This window comes from Hyalella azteca, unplaced genomic scaffold (genome assembly GCF_000764305.2).
Source record: "Hyalella azteca isolate HAZT.00-mixed unplaced genomic scaffold, Hazt_2.0.2 contig10440, whole genome shotgun sequence".
In the NCBI taxonomy this organism is placed as follows: domain Eukaryota; kingdom Metazoa; phylum Arthropoda; class Malacostraca; order Amphipoda; family Hyalellidae; genus Hyalella; species Hyalella azteca.
Window position 1 is genome coordinate 80,987 of NW_025940481.1, and position 13,968 is coordinate 94,954.

The window sequence follows — 13,968 nt, forward strand, 5'->3', positions numbered from 1 at the left end:
GCAGTTACAGCCCCCGCAACACACTCTTGCAGCAGTTACAGCCCACGCGACACACTTTTGCTGCAGTTACAGCCCCCGCAACACACTCTAGCTGCAGTTACAGCCCCCGCAACACACTCTTGCAGCAGTTACAGCCCCCGCAACACACTCTTGCAGCAGTTACAGCCCCCGCAACACACGGCAGGGAAAGCGCGTTGCAGGAACAGGTTGTGGCGGCGGCAGGAGTTATGACCGCAGGTCACCGGGCCTTGTGTGGCTCTGTGTAGCTTGTGTGGCGTGTTTTGGGGCTGTGTGGCGTGTGTGGCGTGTTGTGAGGCTTGTGTGGCGTGTGTAACGGGTGTGTGGGGCTGTGTTGGGGCTGTGTGGCGTGTGTGGCGTGTGTGGCAGGTGTTACTTGTGTGGCATGTGTGTAGCTTGTGTTATTATTCGTAATATTTTTGGTATATCACGTCTGTACAATTGCGTTGTGTAGTCCATACCGCGGCGTAACTAAAACATGAATGAATGAGATTCTAAAAGTATACAAAACCTAAATTGTGGAACTGAAAATTTTGAATGAAAATGGAATAAATGTTGCTAAAAATATTAATAAATTTATACTTCTGGGCCCGTGAGTTTGCTGCGTCCGAAACATATAATAAGGATAATAAGGATACTACATCTATTAAAAATATCTATTGCATACTTGAATTGATTTTGAGTTTACTTTCATTCACCATCACATTCACATTCAGATAACGACCTGATAAAACATTTCTTTCAGATATATTCTATTTGTTCATGTAATTAAGAATGGGAAGACGATTTTTTTCAATTACATTTTATAATTGCCGTTCACACTATAAAAAATGTGATTTCAAGTTTCAATTTGAAAATAAATGAAGGTAAAATCACCATAGACTTTAAACTCCTTTCTAAAAACTGGCTTCTTGGCATTCTAATTCAGGATGATGCTGAGAAAAATTTTCTCACGTTCCCATCTTGACTCGTTTTGCTTTCTAAGTAACTGGCATCACGACAGCTACTTAACACATTTCCTTATCAGTAACGACATTTGTAACTCCATTTATATCTTTTAGATAAATATTTATTTCTAGTTTAATTGCTGTTGTGTAGAATGTGTCGTGCGAATGACAATCATTCCAGTTTCCATTTTATTTCTTGTAAAATGTTTGCCGTTGCTGTCGTGCGGGCACATAAATACTGGGCAACCCACGCGCCGAGGTCAGTAGTCGCCTGACTTCCAAGGAGAGTAGTTATGTACTTGCGGTTTCCGGCAATTATCATGACAGAGAAGATGAATTGTTCCAAGACACTGGTCAGTCTCTACATAATTTATTTAAATTACCCGAACAAAATTATCGCTAATTTTTAAATTAACCAACAAAGCCATTCGATTACTTTTAAAAACATTTGTAGTAAAAGAAATTCATGGCCATGCTATGTAAAATGACTTTCACTAACGCTCTCATTTGTAACACTTTCCACGTAACGAAAACTGTTACGAAACACTACCCTGGAAAATATATGCCTTACCTCGTTTCGTTTTCCATTAACCACGTAAATTTTTATCAAGCACGTATCTAACTTTATTATACTAAACACTTATTCATAAAGCACATATCGTATTTAATTTGTATATTTATTTTTAAACGTATTTTACTTTATAGGATCAAAATACATTTTTATAAAGCACGTATCTAACTTTACAGGACTAGAATAGTTATTTATAAAGCACGTATCTAACTTTACTGGACTAGAATACTTATTTATAAAACACGTATCTAACTTTACAGGACTATAATACTTATTTATAAATTACGTATCTAACTTTACTGGACTAGAATAGTTACCTATGAAGATACTTGAATACATGCCTATAACTTTATTGTACTTAGAAATTCGTTTTACATTTATGGCTAAATTCATATGTATTTTATATTTATACATTGCCACTTCTCTTCCAGTCATCTTTTGTGAAAAATGCAGAATTAATAAGAGTAAAGGATCATATAAGACGTGTTTTTTGTCAGACTCTTGCTGCTATTTCTCACAATAATCCGGTAAATTATTCTTCATCATAGATATAGGGATAGATATATTAGAACATAGATATATTATAAATAATATCTGGGACACGAGGAAGCTGATTATGGATTAATAATTATATTATTATTAACTACCAAGATTAATTAAGATTAATATTAATGAATCAACGGTGGATTGCCTTGGGTCTGACGGGACAATATAACGATGCAGCGGGAGGCGGAGAGATGCGTTATATTGCAAGCTGACCCAGCTATCTTGATTCACTTTCTATATACTGTATTTATCCTTAATAGGGACAACGTCACGGGGCGTTACCGTTCACCTGATATTGCCAATCAGTTGAAGAAATCGTAAAATCAAAACGTGATGATAATTTAGGGAACTGAAATCGTAGACAAGAAACATCATTGGTCCTATTATTTTATTATTTTGACCCTTTGACATTCTACCGATTTCTGCTTCAAGTTTAGAACCTGACGATTGCGACAGGTGTTGCCTTAGTTTATAAGTACTAATATCCTCAGTCTTCTTAATTAAAACGGAAGTTAACAAGGAATTTAAAGGCAAAGAGATTGCCAAGTAAATTCACCTTATCGATGTGGTGAATTTATTTAGTGTTCAGTTTGCGTTTAAATTCATTTGGCGTTCTCTTTGCGTTTAAATTTATTTGACGTTTTCTTTGCGTTTAAATTTATTTGGCGTTCTCTTTACGTTTAAATTTATTTGGCGTTCTCTTTGCGTTTAAATTCATTTGGCGTTCTCTTTGCGTTTAAATTTATTTGGCGTTCTCTTTGCGTTTAAATTTATTTGGCGTNTATAATTCAAGTTGAAAGTTATGTTCCCGGAGAGTGCCACACGGCGGTGGAGGGTTAATTCACCGCCCCATCAATCCAAACTAGGATGTGAACTTCCTCAGAGTAGTGCAAGACTCATATTGTCCAGAAAGTTTCACACTTTCTTACCAACATACCAGCAGGCAAAAGACGAAGCAATGATACGTCCTCATGTTAGGTCAACCTGAGTCAGATTGAGGGGCAAACGGCACATCAATATTTGGACAATATCTCATTTATTTTTCCGATTGCGACCGAAACAACTCGAAGTGCTCAACGAATGAAATATTTACTTTACGATTTAATTGTTAAGAATTATCGATAAAAAATATATTAACAAATTAGAATATATAAAGCTTTGGGTCATTCATTAACAGATTTCATTGTTATGTTATCGTTACAAAGAGAGTAACAAATTGTTACGAACAGCTTTGGTGCTTTTTTAAGAGGGTGACTAAAGAGCAATTATCAAATTTTTGTTTAATTTAAGAGGATGACTGAAGAGCAACGGTTATTTTGTTGAACAATAACGATTAAAACGATAGCCTTTCAGTTACTATTTCCAGTCATGTTGCTGAACAACAATAAACGACTAAAACAATTGCTCTTCAGTCACCGTCTTAATTGACATTGGTGAACAATACACGACTAAAACAATTGCTCTTTAGTCACCCTTTAAAGTGACGTTGTTGAACAATAAACGACTAAAACAATTGCTCTTTCGTCACCCTCTAAAGTGACGTTTTTGAACAATAAAAAAATTAAAAAGATTATTCCTTAGTCACCCTCTAAAGTGATGTCGCTGATTAACTTAAGATTGTCGCCAAAATAATTGATCTTCAGTGATACACTTTAGAGCAACGCTAGTCGCATCATTTACCTATCATTTATCATATATTGTCTGACACGTTAGAATGCATACGAAATAAATGGAATGATTAAAGGGGAATCTACTGTATTTTTAACGCAGTGATTATATCGCTGATGCGTTGAACCTTCACATACAGTATATGTCTTGAATAACGTATCGGGGTTAAAAAAATTCATAAATTTTTAGTCTATTAAATATTTATTTTGGTCAAATAAACATGGAGGTGGTGATAATACAAATATATATGCGGTGAATAGATTTCCCCGGCGGATTAAGAAAGCACAGTTGCGTTGAATGTAGCACCTATATACTATTAGCACCTATATGCTATTAGCACATATAATCTATTTATATCGCGAATATTGTGTCATGGTATTGAAGTTAACGTAAGAGAACTTAGCATCAGTATCTTATAGGACACACCGCGCATACACTAAGCCACATAGACTAAAGCACAGTAAGAGTTACAGGCAACAGGCTGAGTTTATCAATTTCGCTAAAGTAATTAGAAATAAATTCACTATAAAATAACATAGTTATTTTAGTTATTTATCAATGAATAACATAGTTATTTTTCACTGTAAAATGACATAGTTATTTTACAGTGATGCTGTTTATGTTTTACAGTGATATTTTTACAGTGTTACATAAATACCTGCCAAATCTAACATCACAATTGATTTTCACGCGGAATATTTTGCTTTTCCTTGATGCCGATTTAGTTCGCTTTTTATCACCACAACAGAGGGTGCGGTCGATGCATTATACCGCCAAAAAATTCACTTTCTCCAGAAGGCAGATTGTCGTGTATGCAGCTGATTGAAAAATTAAATTCGAATTCTGAGGTTTATTCGGGAGCAATAAAAGCTTCAGTTTCATCAGTCACCGAGGCGGCATCCATGCGGGCCAGCGCCACGGTGGATGTCGCATCCGCAATCGAAATTTTCCAGTAAAATTCTCAATGACAGGCAGAGTGCCAGCTGCTTCGGGTGCTAGTAGACATTAACAATGTTCAACAGCATCCTTTAACCGCTTCACGTTCTTCAAACACAATGCAAACTATGGGTATACATGTTATATAGTTCATAGGAGTTCAGAGTTAAGTTAACAAGACTTAGGTTGCACGAGTATTAAATATCTGAGCTATACATTTTAGAATTCGATTTATACATTTTTCCACAATTAATTTATTGTTTAATCAATTTGAAATTTTTATTTGACGAAACTTGCAAGTTCTGACAAACTCGAGCACTCTCTCAACACTGTTTAGAGCCAAGACACAGTATCCATGCTACTAAACTTCTGATTAATTATCATTCCCGACTCAAACATCAGTCTTTGTAATACAGTAAGATTGCGAAAACATTACTAGATTGTTTGCAAGTCTTCACCAGTGAAACGAAAATGATATAATTAGGGTTTAAAACTCATTAATCTTATTACTTCAGATATGTACCACTATGAAAAAATATTCATCGAAATCCTTCATTGGAAAATAAATATGCTTGCCTTTGTTTTAACATGTAGGTAAAACGCAATCTTTATCCTAGGAAAGCGGAGCATAAAGAGAGTAGTTGAAGAACTGGCCCTTCAACAGCGCGTCCCCCTAATTCAGCTGTGCGCAGTGCGCACTCACGTGGCAGTCACGCCCATCGTACGTATGACGTGCCAATATTCTATAGTGACTAAGATTTTAGTTTCCACCTCTGATGATTTCCATTAGGTTTTTTTAGAATCCTTGTATATTTTCAAAAAGAGGTATAGTTTTAGTACCGCCTTTAGCTTTTGTCCACTTGAAATTTAGAATGGACAGGTTTTTCATGTTGTTTTCATTGCCTTTCATTTCATTTTTCGTTTGTTTTTTATTTCAATCGTTTCGTTCGTTTCATTTTTAGCTTGTTGTTTTTTATTTCAATCGTACTGACAACTGATAGTCTCTTTTTTCTAGAAATTTCTAATTAACGATGGAGCTGGACTCCAAAACATTTTATTTAAAGTTGTGGTAAATTATGATGTAATTTTCTTTGCTTTTGAATGTCGAAATACTTCCTCCAAGGAGAGTCAAAATCGGACAAAGGCTCATGCCACTCTCTAAATAGGAAATGCAAAATGGAATGACTTTTCGAAACGTTTATGTCTGGTGATCTTCTATCACCATCTGTCCGGTGATCTTCCATCACCACCTAGGTTATCATACGTCACCAGCTTAGCTTGTTCTGTACCCACATGGTAGAGTCACGCTCAGTGACGTCATCCCTGTTAATGACTATATATAGCCCGGTCAGTGCACCGCTCGTCAGTTGTAGCGGTACTGCCTAGCCGTCACTGCACCACGCGCTGCTGAAGCGGTACATCCACGCGCAGTTCAGCTCCAGGCAGTTCTGCTGTCCAGGATTGTCGGGTTCTTGCGTTCCAGCATACGCCTGCGCAAAAATGAAGCAAACAACTTATATTGTTTTTGTTACATCAAGGTAACAATCTCTCTATGATTATTGCAACAATCATCCAAGGTGTTGATTGTTACATCATTTGCATCAGAAAGGCAAATATATATATTGTTTAAATTACATGATCCTGGAATTTTCAAAGTTTCGTATTCCCAAAATGAATTTATACTATCCCAGGTTTTCATTTTTTTCATATACCGTATTTTTGACTAAATTTCTAAGTGAATTCTTTCCAATTTTGATTTTGTCACGAGTTTGCGATAAAGTCGTTACATACATTGCTTATGAATTTAATTTAAAGAGCATTTACTCCAATTTCCCTCACTGATCTAATCCTAGAACTTGTCTGACCGGAGACACAATTCCCAGTGGAAAATATTCTTCATAGTCAATCGATTTCAGATATGTGCAGTCGAGGAAAGTAACTTTTGATATTAAGTTCATACGTGTATAAAAATATAAGTGTCTCAGTCAAAAATTAGTGAGTTGAGCAAATCAAATCGTGCAGTGCTTAACTCGCTTTTAATATGTCAAAATATGAACTGAAGAAATTTTTCATGAAACTGTAGTTTATGAAATAAGTTTGGTTTGTAGCTGCTTGAACAGTCTAAGGAAATTCGTGAAATCTTGTCCATGGAGAATAGCAAATTATCCTTGTAGTTAATTCTCGAGGGCAAGATGAACTTTTTTCATTTGTGTACGATCATTTGCATAATATATGCATATATATGATTCGCGTATTTCATCTGCATATGATTCATTATGACTTATTTCATTTGCATTTGCAGCTGAGAGGTGAATTTATTGCCCAGAATTACGCCAGACAATACCACTATCCTGTAATGATTACATCACCGGCATTCAGCTTCGAAAGATAACATTTAATTTCTATTGTTTACAGAATCTAATATACCAACGCATTTCCGCATCTGCATGCTGTTTATTTTTGTTCGTGCACTTCTTTTAAATATTTACGAGTCAGTACCCTTACCTGTCCCCAGTAAGGCAGTCCCATGGTCATCGGCGAACCGTCAACCCAGCGCCATTGCCCTTCCTCGGCCTCATCTGAGCCCCCGATCCAATAGTGTGAGTAACCTTATCCAGAAAAGAGATAACAAATCTAGGGGACAAGGAATTAAGTTTCGAAATATTATTCTGCATAAAGCCGCTGCTGTTTCCCTGACACTCACGATATAAATGCCACTATAATGAGAAAAAAAATTCTCCAGAGTTAACCACTTTCTGAAAGCGTTAGGATGGTGGGGGTAAATATAAATTAATCATTGACTCCATTTTAACGTATAGTGTGCAGATCTACATGACTCGCGTATTAAACCTCAACTTCACAGCGCTGGTCTTAGTTATCTTAATTAAATTTAACCGTACAAATATCATTAGGGTTTGATAGGCAGTGTTTATTTTGAAAGATTATATAGAACTCTTTAAACGGTTACCTTGTTCATCGAGGTAGAGGGAAACCTTTTGGTACTGATCGCAGTCGTCTAAAACAATCAGATCCCCACCGACCAGTCCGCAATGGGTACGAGCCTCGTGCCAGGTATAGAGTCCGGTCGTAATTATGTGAACACACTGAGTGCCAACCAAAACAAAAGGATGCTGGCAGAGGCCTGCAGTAGAATACATATCCATGATGTTAAACATTGAATGAATGAAAGATACTAGATTAAATTATATCTTGTAAGCTGTATATTATCTCAGGAAGCCATTACATAAGAGATTAGCTCTGCTAAGCCTAGTGTCCTGCCGTTCGTGCGTTTAATTTGTCTTTACCAAGTTTATTTCAAGACCCTACATGCTGCTTAACTGCAGTGTTCATCATCAGAACATACATTGCCGTGTAACGATTAAAGTAAGCGTTTTATGTATAACAAGCAATGTTCATGGAACCCTCAGGTACAAAGTGTGCCGGATGTCAGTAAATATTTATTGATGCAAGCCTCAGGTTCAATATGTTCCATGTCGCGATAACATCAGAATGAAATCAAGCAAGATGAAAGGTAAAAATTCAGAAGTAAACACGTAGATTGCACAGAGATTCCACAATGCATATTGCATGATGCCCCTCACCTAAGAACTTTTATTGAGCTGGATAGCTGTGAGTTTTTTTTAGCTCTCCTTCATTATGGTTTTTTTCCTTCATCTTTTTGTTAATCGTGAAGCATCTATTGAATTGTTTCACTTTTGCCGTATAATTTCCTAAAATATAAATTTAGTATTGGGAACTAACTCCTGAAAATTAAACAGTCAAGTCAAAGTTACTTACAAACTCATGATAATTTGTTACGTAATTCTGCGGCTTGCTCGTAAAATTCTTTCGAGGGGATTAATTTGGCAGTTGACTGTATAAAATAATGAAAATCTTAGAACGAATTCCTGCACAAAGTGTTTACTCTCTCCACTTTACTGTTCAGGTTGCCTTACAAGGTTTTAAAACAGAAGGGTAACTCACCATCTACTGAAGGTCTTGAGCACAGTGCATCGTAAGTGTCTGTACATACGTAGTCTCGGAATAACCAGCCCCCGTTACTCGTTATATAAGCACAGTTCTCACTCGTCCCACCCGAAGGTTCCGTTGCCAACTTCACTCCAGTGTTCTGAGGGATAAATCTAATTAGAGGGGGCTGATGAAAGTTTTTTGATCAATTGCATCACATGAAGCACTCAATGCAATAAGTTGGTGCAGCTGTAAAATTTCTAGCGCTAACTACTGAATGTCATCACTCAATAAAGATTCTCTACTAGCCAAATAATAATTAGGGGTGGCGCACCTATGGTTATAGGTAGGCATGCTACATTATATGTGGCGAAACGATCCTTGCTACGCCTTGCTTGTAAAATGTGTTCCGATTAGATTGCTTGTCAACAACTCAGTTATTTTAGGAAAAAATATCCTCCTTACGCTGAATGATGCGAAGCAGTTGTCTATGGACTGACATTGATATTGTAATATATCTACTCATGAGAAATTTGATCCCGTCACATAATTATTCTGATTTAAAATTTACATATATAATAATGTGGACTCAGCATCATTCCTACGTAACAAATTATCCATAAATTAGGGCAGAGCGAAAATACCGGCGCGGATTGTTGAAAGAATTTCACGTCTGACATTTCAAAATCGAGTGATTTCAATTCCATCCTCCAAATATTCTTTATTTTCCACAAAATATTTTCGTCGAAAATCTTTCTAAACTTCCCTTTTTGAAAAATGATATAATTTTCAAATAAATAAACTTCAATAGATAATAAAAGGAATTTCTTTCAGCTGCCATTTTCTGGAACATAATAACGTGTTCGAGTAAACAATGGTTAATGGAACCATCTAATCAGCGTAGTAATGGCATTTATTAATAATAATTGATGTAATTAAAAACTGCAAGACTTCAGTTAAATCTCTCAAATGACTCGAGTTTAAATCAATCAAATGATCCGAGCAGGCAGGGACTTTTCTCCTAGTCGACTTCTCACGAGTTTTGTACATGACACTGTGATTATTTGTTCCTGCTACATTTCCGACATTGTTGCTTGTACCGCCATGCTTGATGTGCATACGTAACTCTCAAATTGTTTGATCGTGTTTGGATGGAATGTTGATCAGCAGGATCAGCCATCAGCAGGTTATAGTTGGAACATAGGCCGGACATGCCATCGATGCGCCATCGGTACTCTCCACCTATAAGCCACTAATAATCATCGATGCTCCACCACAAATTTTTATTTGGGAAGGTCGAATCAAACACAAACATAAGATGAGTGAGAATAACGATTAGTCTACTAAATCTTTATAAAATTAAGACTGCAAATCAATGTTATTTCTAACAGGAGAATTATGAGCGACTGTCGGGTTCTGAACGAGACACTCTGAACTTCACCGTCTGTTTTCAGTTTATTCTAGGTAAGTTCACCTCAACATCATAATACTGTTTTTCACAAAGTATTGCATCTAGTCGTGACTTAGTTGAACTTCATCCATTTACAATTTCATATTAAATATACTTCCTTTTAGCAGATATGTTGTGTCATGTACAGAAAAAACATGGATTGACTCACCACGGCCCAGTACGGAGCGCCCATTTGCACGGCCGCTCCGTCACTCCACTCCCAAACATTGGTGAGCGTTCCATTGGTCGCGCCTAACCAGTAGCCGTTGTTGAAATCAGTTGAGTCTGATGGAGTGAAACGTTAATAGTAATAGAAATATTATTAGGTAATAATAATGTTAATTAATATAGAGCTTTTAGCGGTGATTAGAACCTGTTAGCCTGTCACCGATTCTTAACTACTTGGCCCCTTCTCGAGTTGCGCAGCTTTTGCACCCCTACCCTGTTAAAATTTAGATCCGTCTCAGCTTCTGATTCTTCGAATCAGAAGCTGAGACAGATCTAAATTTGGTTAGGGTAGCAGCTGCTCGGTCACCCCAAGCCGAGTGGTACGGACACCTGACATTTTTGGCTATCACACAAAAGCTGTGTGTTGTGCACAGGGCCAATTGTGAGTGAATAAGTAACGCAGTAGAACATTAGCGTAGAATCAAATTCTCCGCCCGCGGCAAACACGGCATGCCAGCTCACCAAGTTTTCAAAAATCGGAGAAGAGGCATGCACAGCGTTTGTCTCATGATAATAGAGTCATAATGACATTGCAAGAAAATTAATCAGAAGTCCTATTACAGATGAATTGGATTTTTGCTAAATTAACTTCTAACTAATGAGAGTCGACTTACAATGTTTCTAAGATGACAAACATTTGAAAGCAGAATTTTTAAACTCTGCAAGTTTACTGACTTTAACATGTTTTCTGTTATAACCTTACATCCATCGTTGACATAGGAGGTGACATCAAGGAAGGAAGCGCAGTCTTTAAGCACAGGCAGCCTGCCGAAGTGCTGGGTGCAGTAAGTGGCCGCTTCGTCGTACGTCAGATATCCACCCGTGTAACGGAGGATGCACTTGGACCCGACGACCTCATAGCCTTCAGGGCAGTCGGCTGCGACAGCGCCTGCCATAAGAAAATTCGAATTTGATAATACAATCAATTTTTATTATGATACCTGTACAGTCTATTGCGAACATGTGTAACATTATATACCTAAAATATTGACTAAAAATTCACTTTGTTTTCCCAGTGAATTCATCCTAACTTGCTAATAGAAGCCTCTGAGCCATTTTTCAAAATGTTTAAATAGATGCAGTATACCAATTTTGTTGAACAAAGAGAACATTCTGTACCTATAACATACGCTAATTCTGGCTTAGGTTAATAAATAATATTAAGAATAATATTAGTAATAATAATAATAATTACGATCATAATAATATAAATAAAAATAATAATAATAAAATAAATAATTCTAGCTATGGGTAATAATTGTTTTAAAACTCATTCCTCATCATTCCTGTAGACTATGTTGCAGCCTGTGGCAGCTTTCCACTTTTGACACGTGCTTATTCACCTGGATGATATAAACGACTCGACCCTGTATTATATTAAATGAGAATAATTATTAATAAACTAGGAAATTTACAACAAACATGGAGGTAGGAGAACAAATGAGTTGACCTCATCAAATAGAGGAAGCCTCTTAAAGAAAGTATGCCCGCCCAAAAATTGAAAAAATAGACAGCGAAAAAGGAAGTAGCAAATTCATGTACGTTTCGCCCCTGAGTTGTCACATGCATGGGTATCTAAACATAGTATGCGACCACCTTTCGCAATGTAGAATCTAATTAAAAAGAATTTCTCGTTATTCCAATGTGGTGCAATAATGAAGTAAATGCAGCATTTTTACACTAAGTTTTTCTTCCATAGCAAGAAGAACACCATGGCTAGGATTAACGTGTATGCTATAATACAAAATTTTCTGTTTCTAACTAAACTGTTTCAACTAAATTAGTTTAGTAGAACTTATTTCACACACATACGCAAAATTAAAAAAAAATTTGCTTGTATGAATTTTTTGAAAAAATGAAAGAAAACGTGAAATTAATAGAAAACGGCAAAAATCTGGGTACATTGAAGAAGTTAATAACTTTTGTAAATCACATGCTACAATATCGAGACGCATATCATTCGATTCTTAACAAAATTATCTAGCTGTTCTAGAGCTCTGATTTTCGATTTTTATCATCGTTTTTCTTATATGCACGTTTTCCATTTCCCTCATTTTCCCCCTCCCCACCCTCTCTCTCCCCCATATATAAGTCAAACCATGCACAAATCCAAAAAAATGCTCCTAGAGTCACTAGGCATGGTCTTTAAGAATCGAATTATATCTTTGATTGGCGTTGCTTGAATACTGTAGGAGTTTTTAAGTTCTTAACATGGCGTTTTTTGGATGTTTTAATTTTTCAAGGGAGCCAAATAAAGTAAAATTTTTTGAAAAAAAGATGAATATGCCAAAAAATTATTGATATTGTAGCCCAGATTCTCGCATTGCCAATTATTTGTATTAAGGGTACCACCACGCGTCTTTAGACTTATTCTTGTCCGGTTTAACGTGAATAATAAGCTATAAATGGGACTTTATATATACTTTATATATATACTTCCATTTATCCGGACTTCAATTATTTTTACAGTTACCGAGTATTTAACCGGATGATATTTTGTCCGGGTTTCTAACCCATGTCCGTTAATGTTACCAAACCTGTCTGGTTATTATATATCAATCTATAATATTCATTTTATACATGTTTAAAACTACATTACGCAAAAACTGTTGCATGTACATCCATGGTAGTAGCAAAATAGAGCACGTACAGACATGCGGCTTGCTGCGTTAAACTCGTCTTTCATGCAGCTACAAAATGAGCCAAAAAAACGGAGAAACCAAAATTTCCGATTTTGACCGAACTTGTCCCCTTAAACATTGTCGGAAAATGGCTCCGAGGCTTCTATTGGCAATTTTAGATGATTATTACTTAAAAATCAAGTTAATTATCGCTATTTCTGTGTACACAATGTTAAGCAATAGACCGTACATGTATCGTGGAAATTTATACATTTTCCTGTGATTAACAGGGAACTGAACTTGTGAATTTTTTCTGCACTCTTGATTTTCGGGCAAGTTTGACCTTATTCTACCCAAAAATATCAACAATAAACTATTGAGAACATTTTTTTAGAAGCACCTCTTCAAGTCCTGCGGCCACCTCACTCGAGGCCAGCACAGACATGCCACAGCAGTGACCTGAAGTTGGAGATTTGGCGCCGCGCGATCATATCAAGTTTATCATATTTGGAGCTGAATTTTTTTCAGAGTTGATTTGAAACTGGAACCAACTTGTGTGTGAAATTTCATCATAATTGATATTGGTCAGGGGTGGCAGATTTTCAAAAGTGGTGTACTTAAAATCGAATGACCCTTTACTATGAAAAAAGTTATAAAATATTGTGAAAATTTTGTTAAATCAGCCAGAGTTGTTGAATGCTTTTTCCTGATTTCATTAATTTAACGTTTTGACAATTATTTCGATGCCAATTGACTACACTCTTAATAATAATAAGCAGACACTTACAAAAGCTGGAACTACTTAGCAAAAGCTGACAGTTCTTCACCTAATGGTTGTTCTAATACCTATGCAGAAGACACTCACCGATGATGAGCAGTAGCAAGCAGATGATCGTCGACGGAAACATCCGGGTGGTTTTAGGATTGTATAACTCTAAATGCAACTTTTTGGATATTTAAATACAAACGAAAATTAAAAAGTTTATTAAGCCACTCAAAGGAAAAGTATGTTCA

At 36.3% G+C, this 13,968-nt stretch overlaps 1 protein-coding gene across 1 annotated transcript; it reads right to left on the minus strand.

The window, feature by feature from the left end:
* Nucleotides 1–6,068: 6,068 nt before the first annotated feature.
* Nucleotides 6,069–13,968, minus strand: LOC108664752 (C-type mannose receptor 2-like). The gene is made up of 7 exons (XM_018151426.2): nucleotides 13,820–13,968; nucleotides 11,037–11,222; nucleotides 10,275–10,390; nucleotides 8,671–8,815; nucleotides 7,655–7,828; nucleotides 7,192–7,295; nucleotides 6,069–6,176 (listed from the first exon to the last, which is right to left on the minus strand). Exons 1-7 carry the CDS (start codon nucleotides 13,860–13,862, stop codon nucleotides 6,069–6,071), a joined length of 876 nt encoding a protein of 291 aa, XP_018006915.1. The 5' UTR covers nucleotides 13,863–13,968.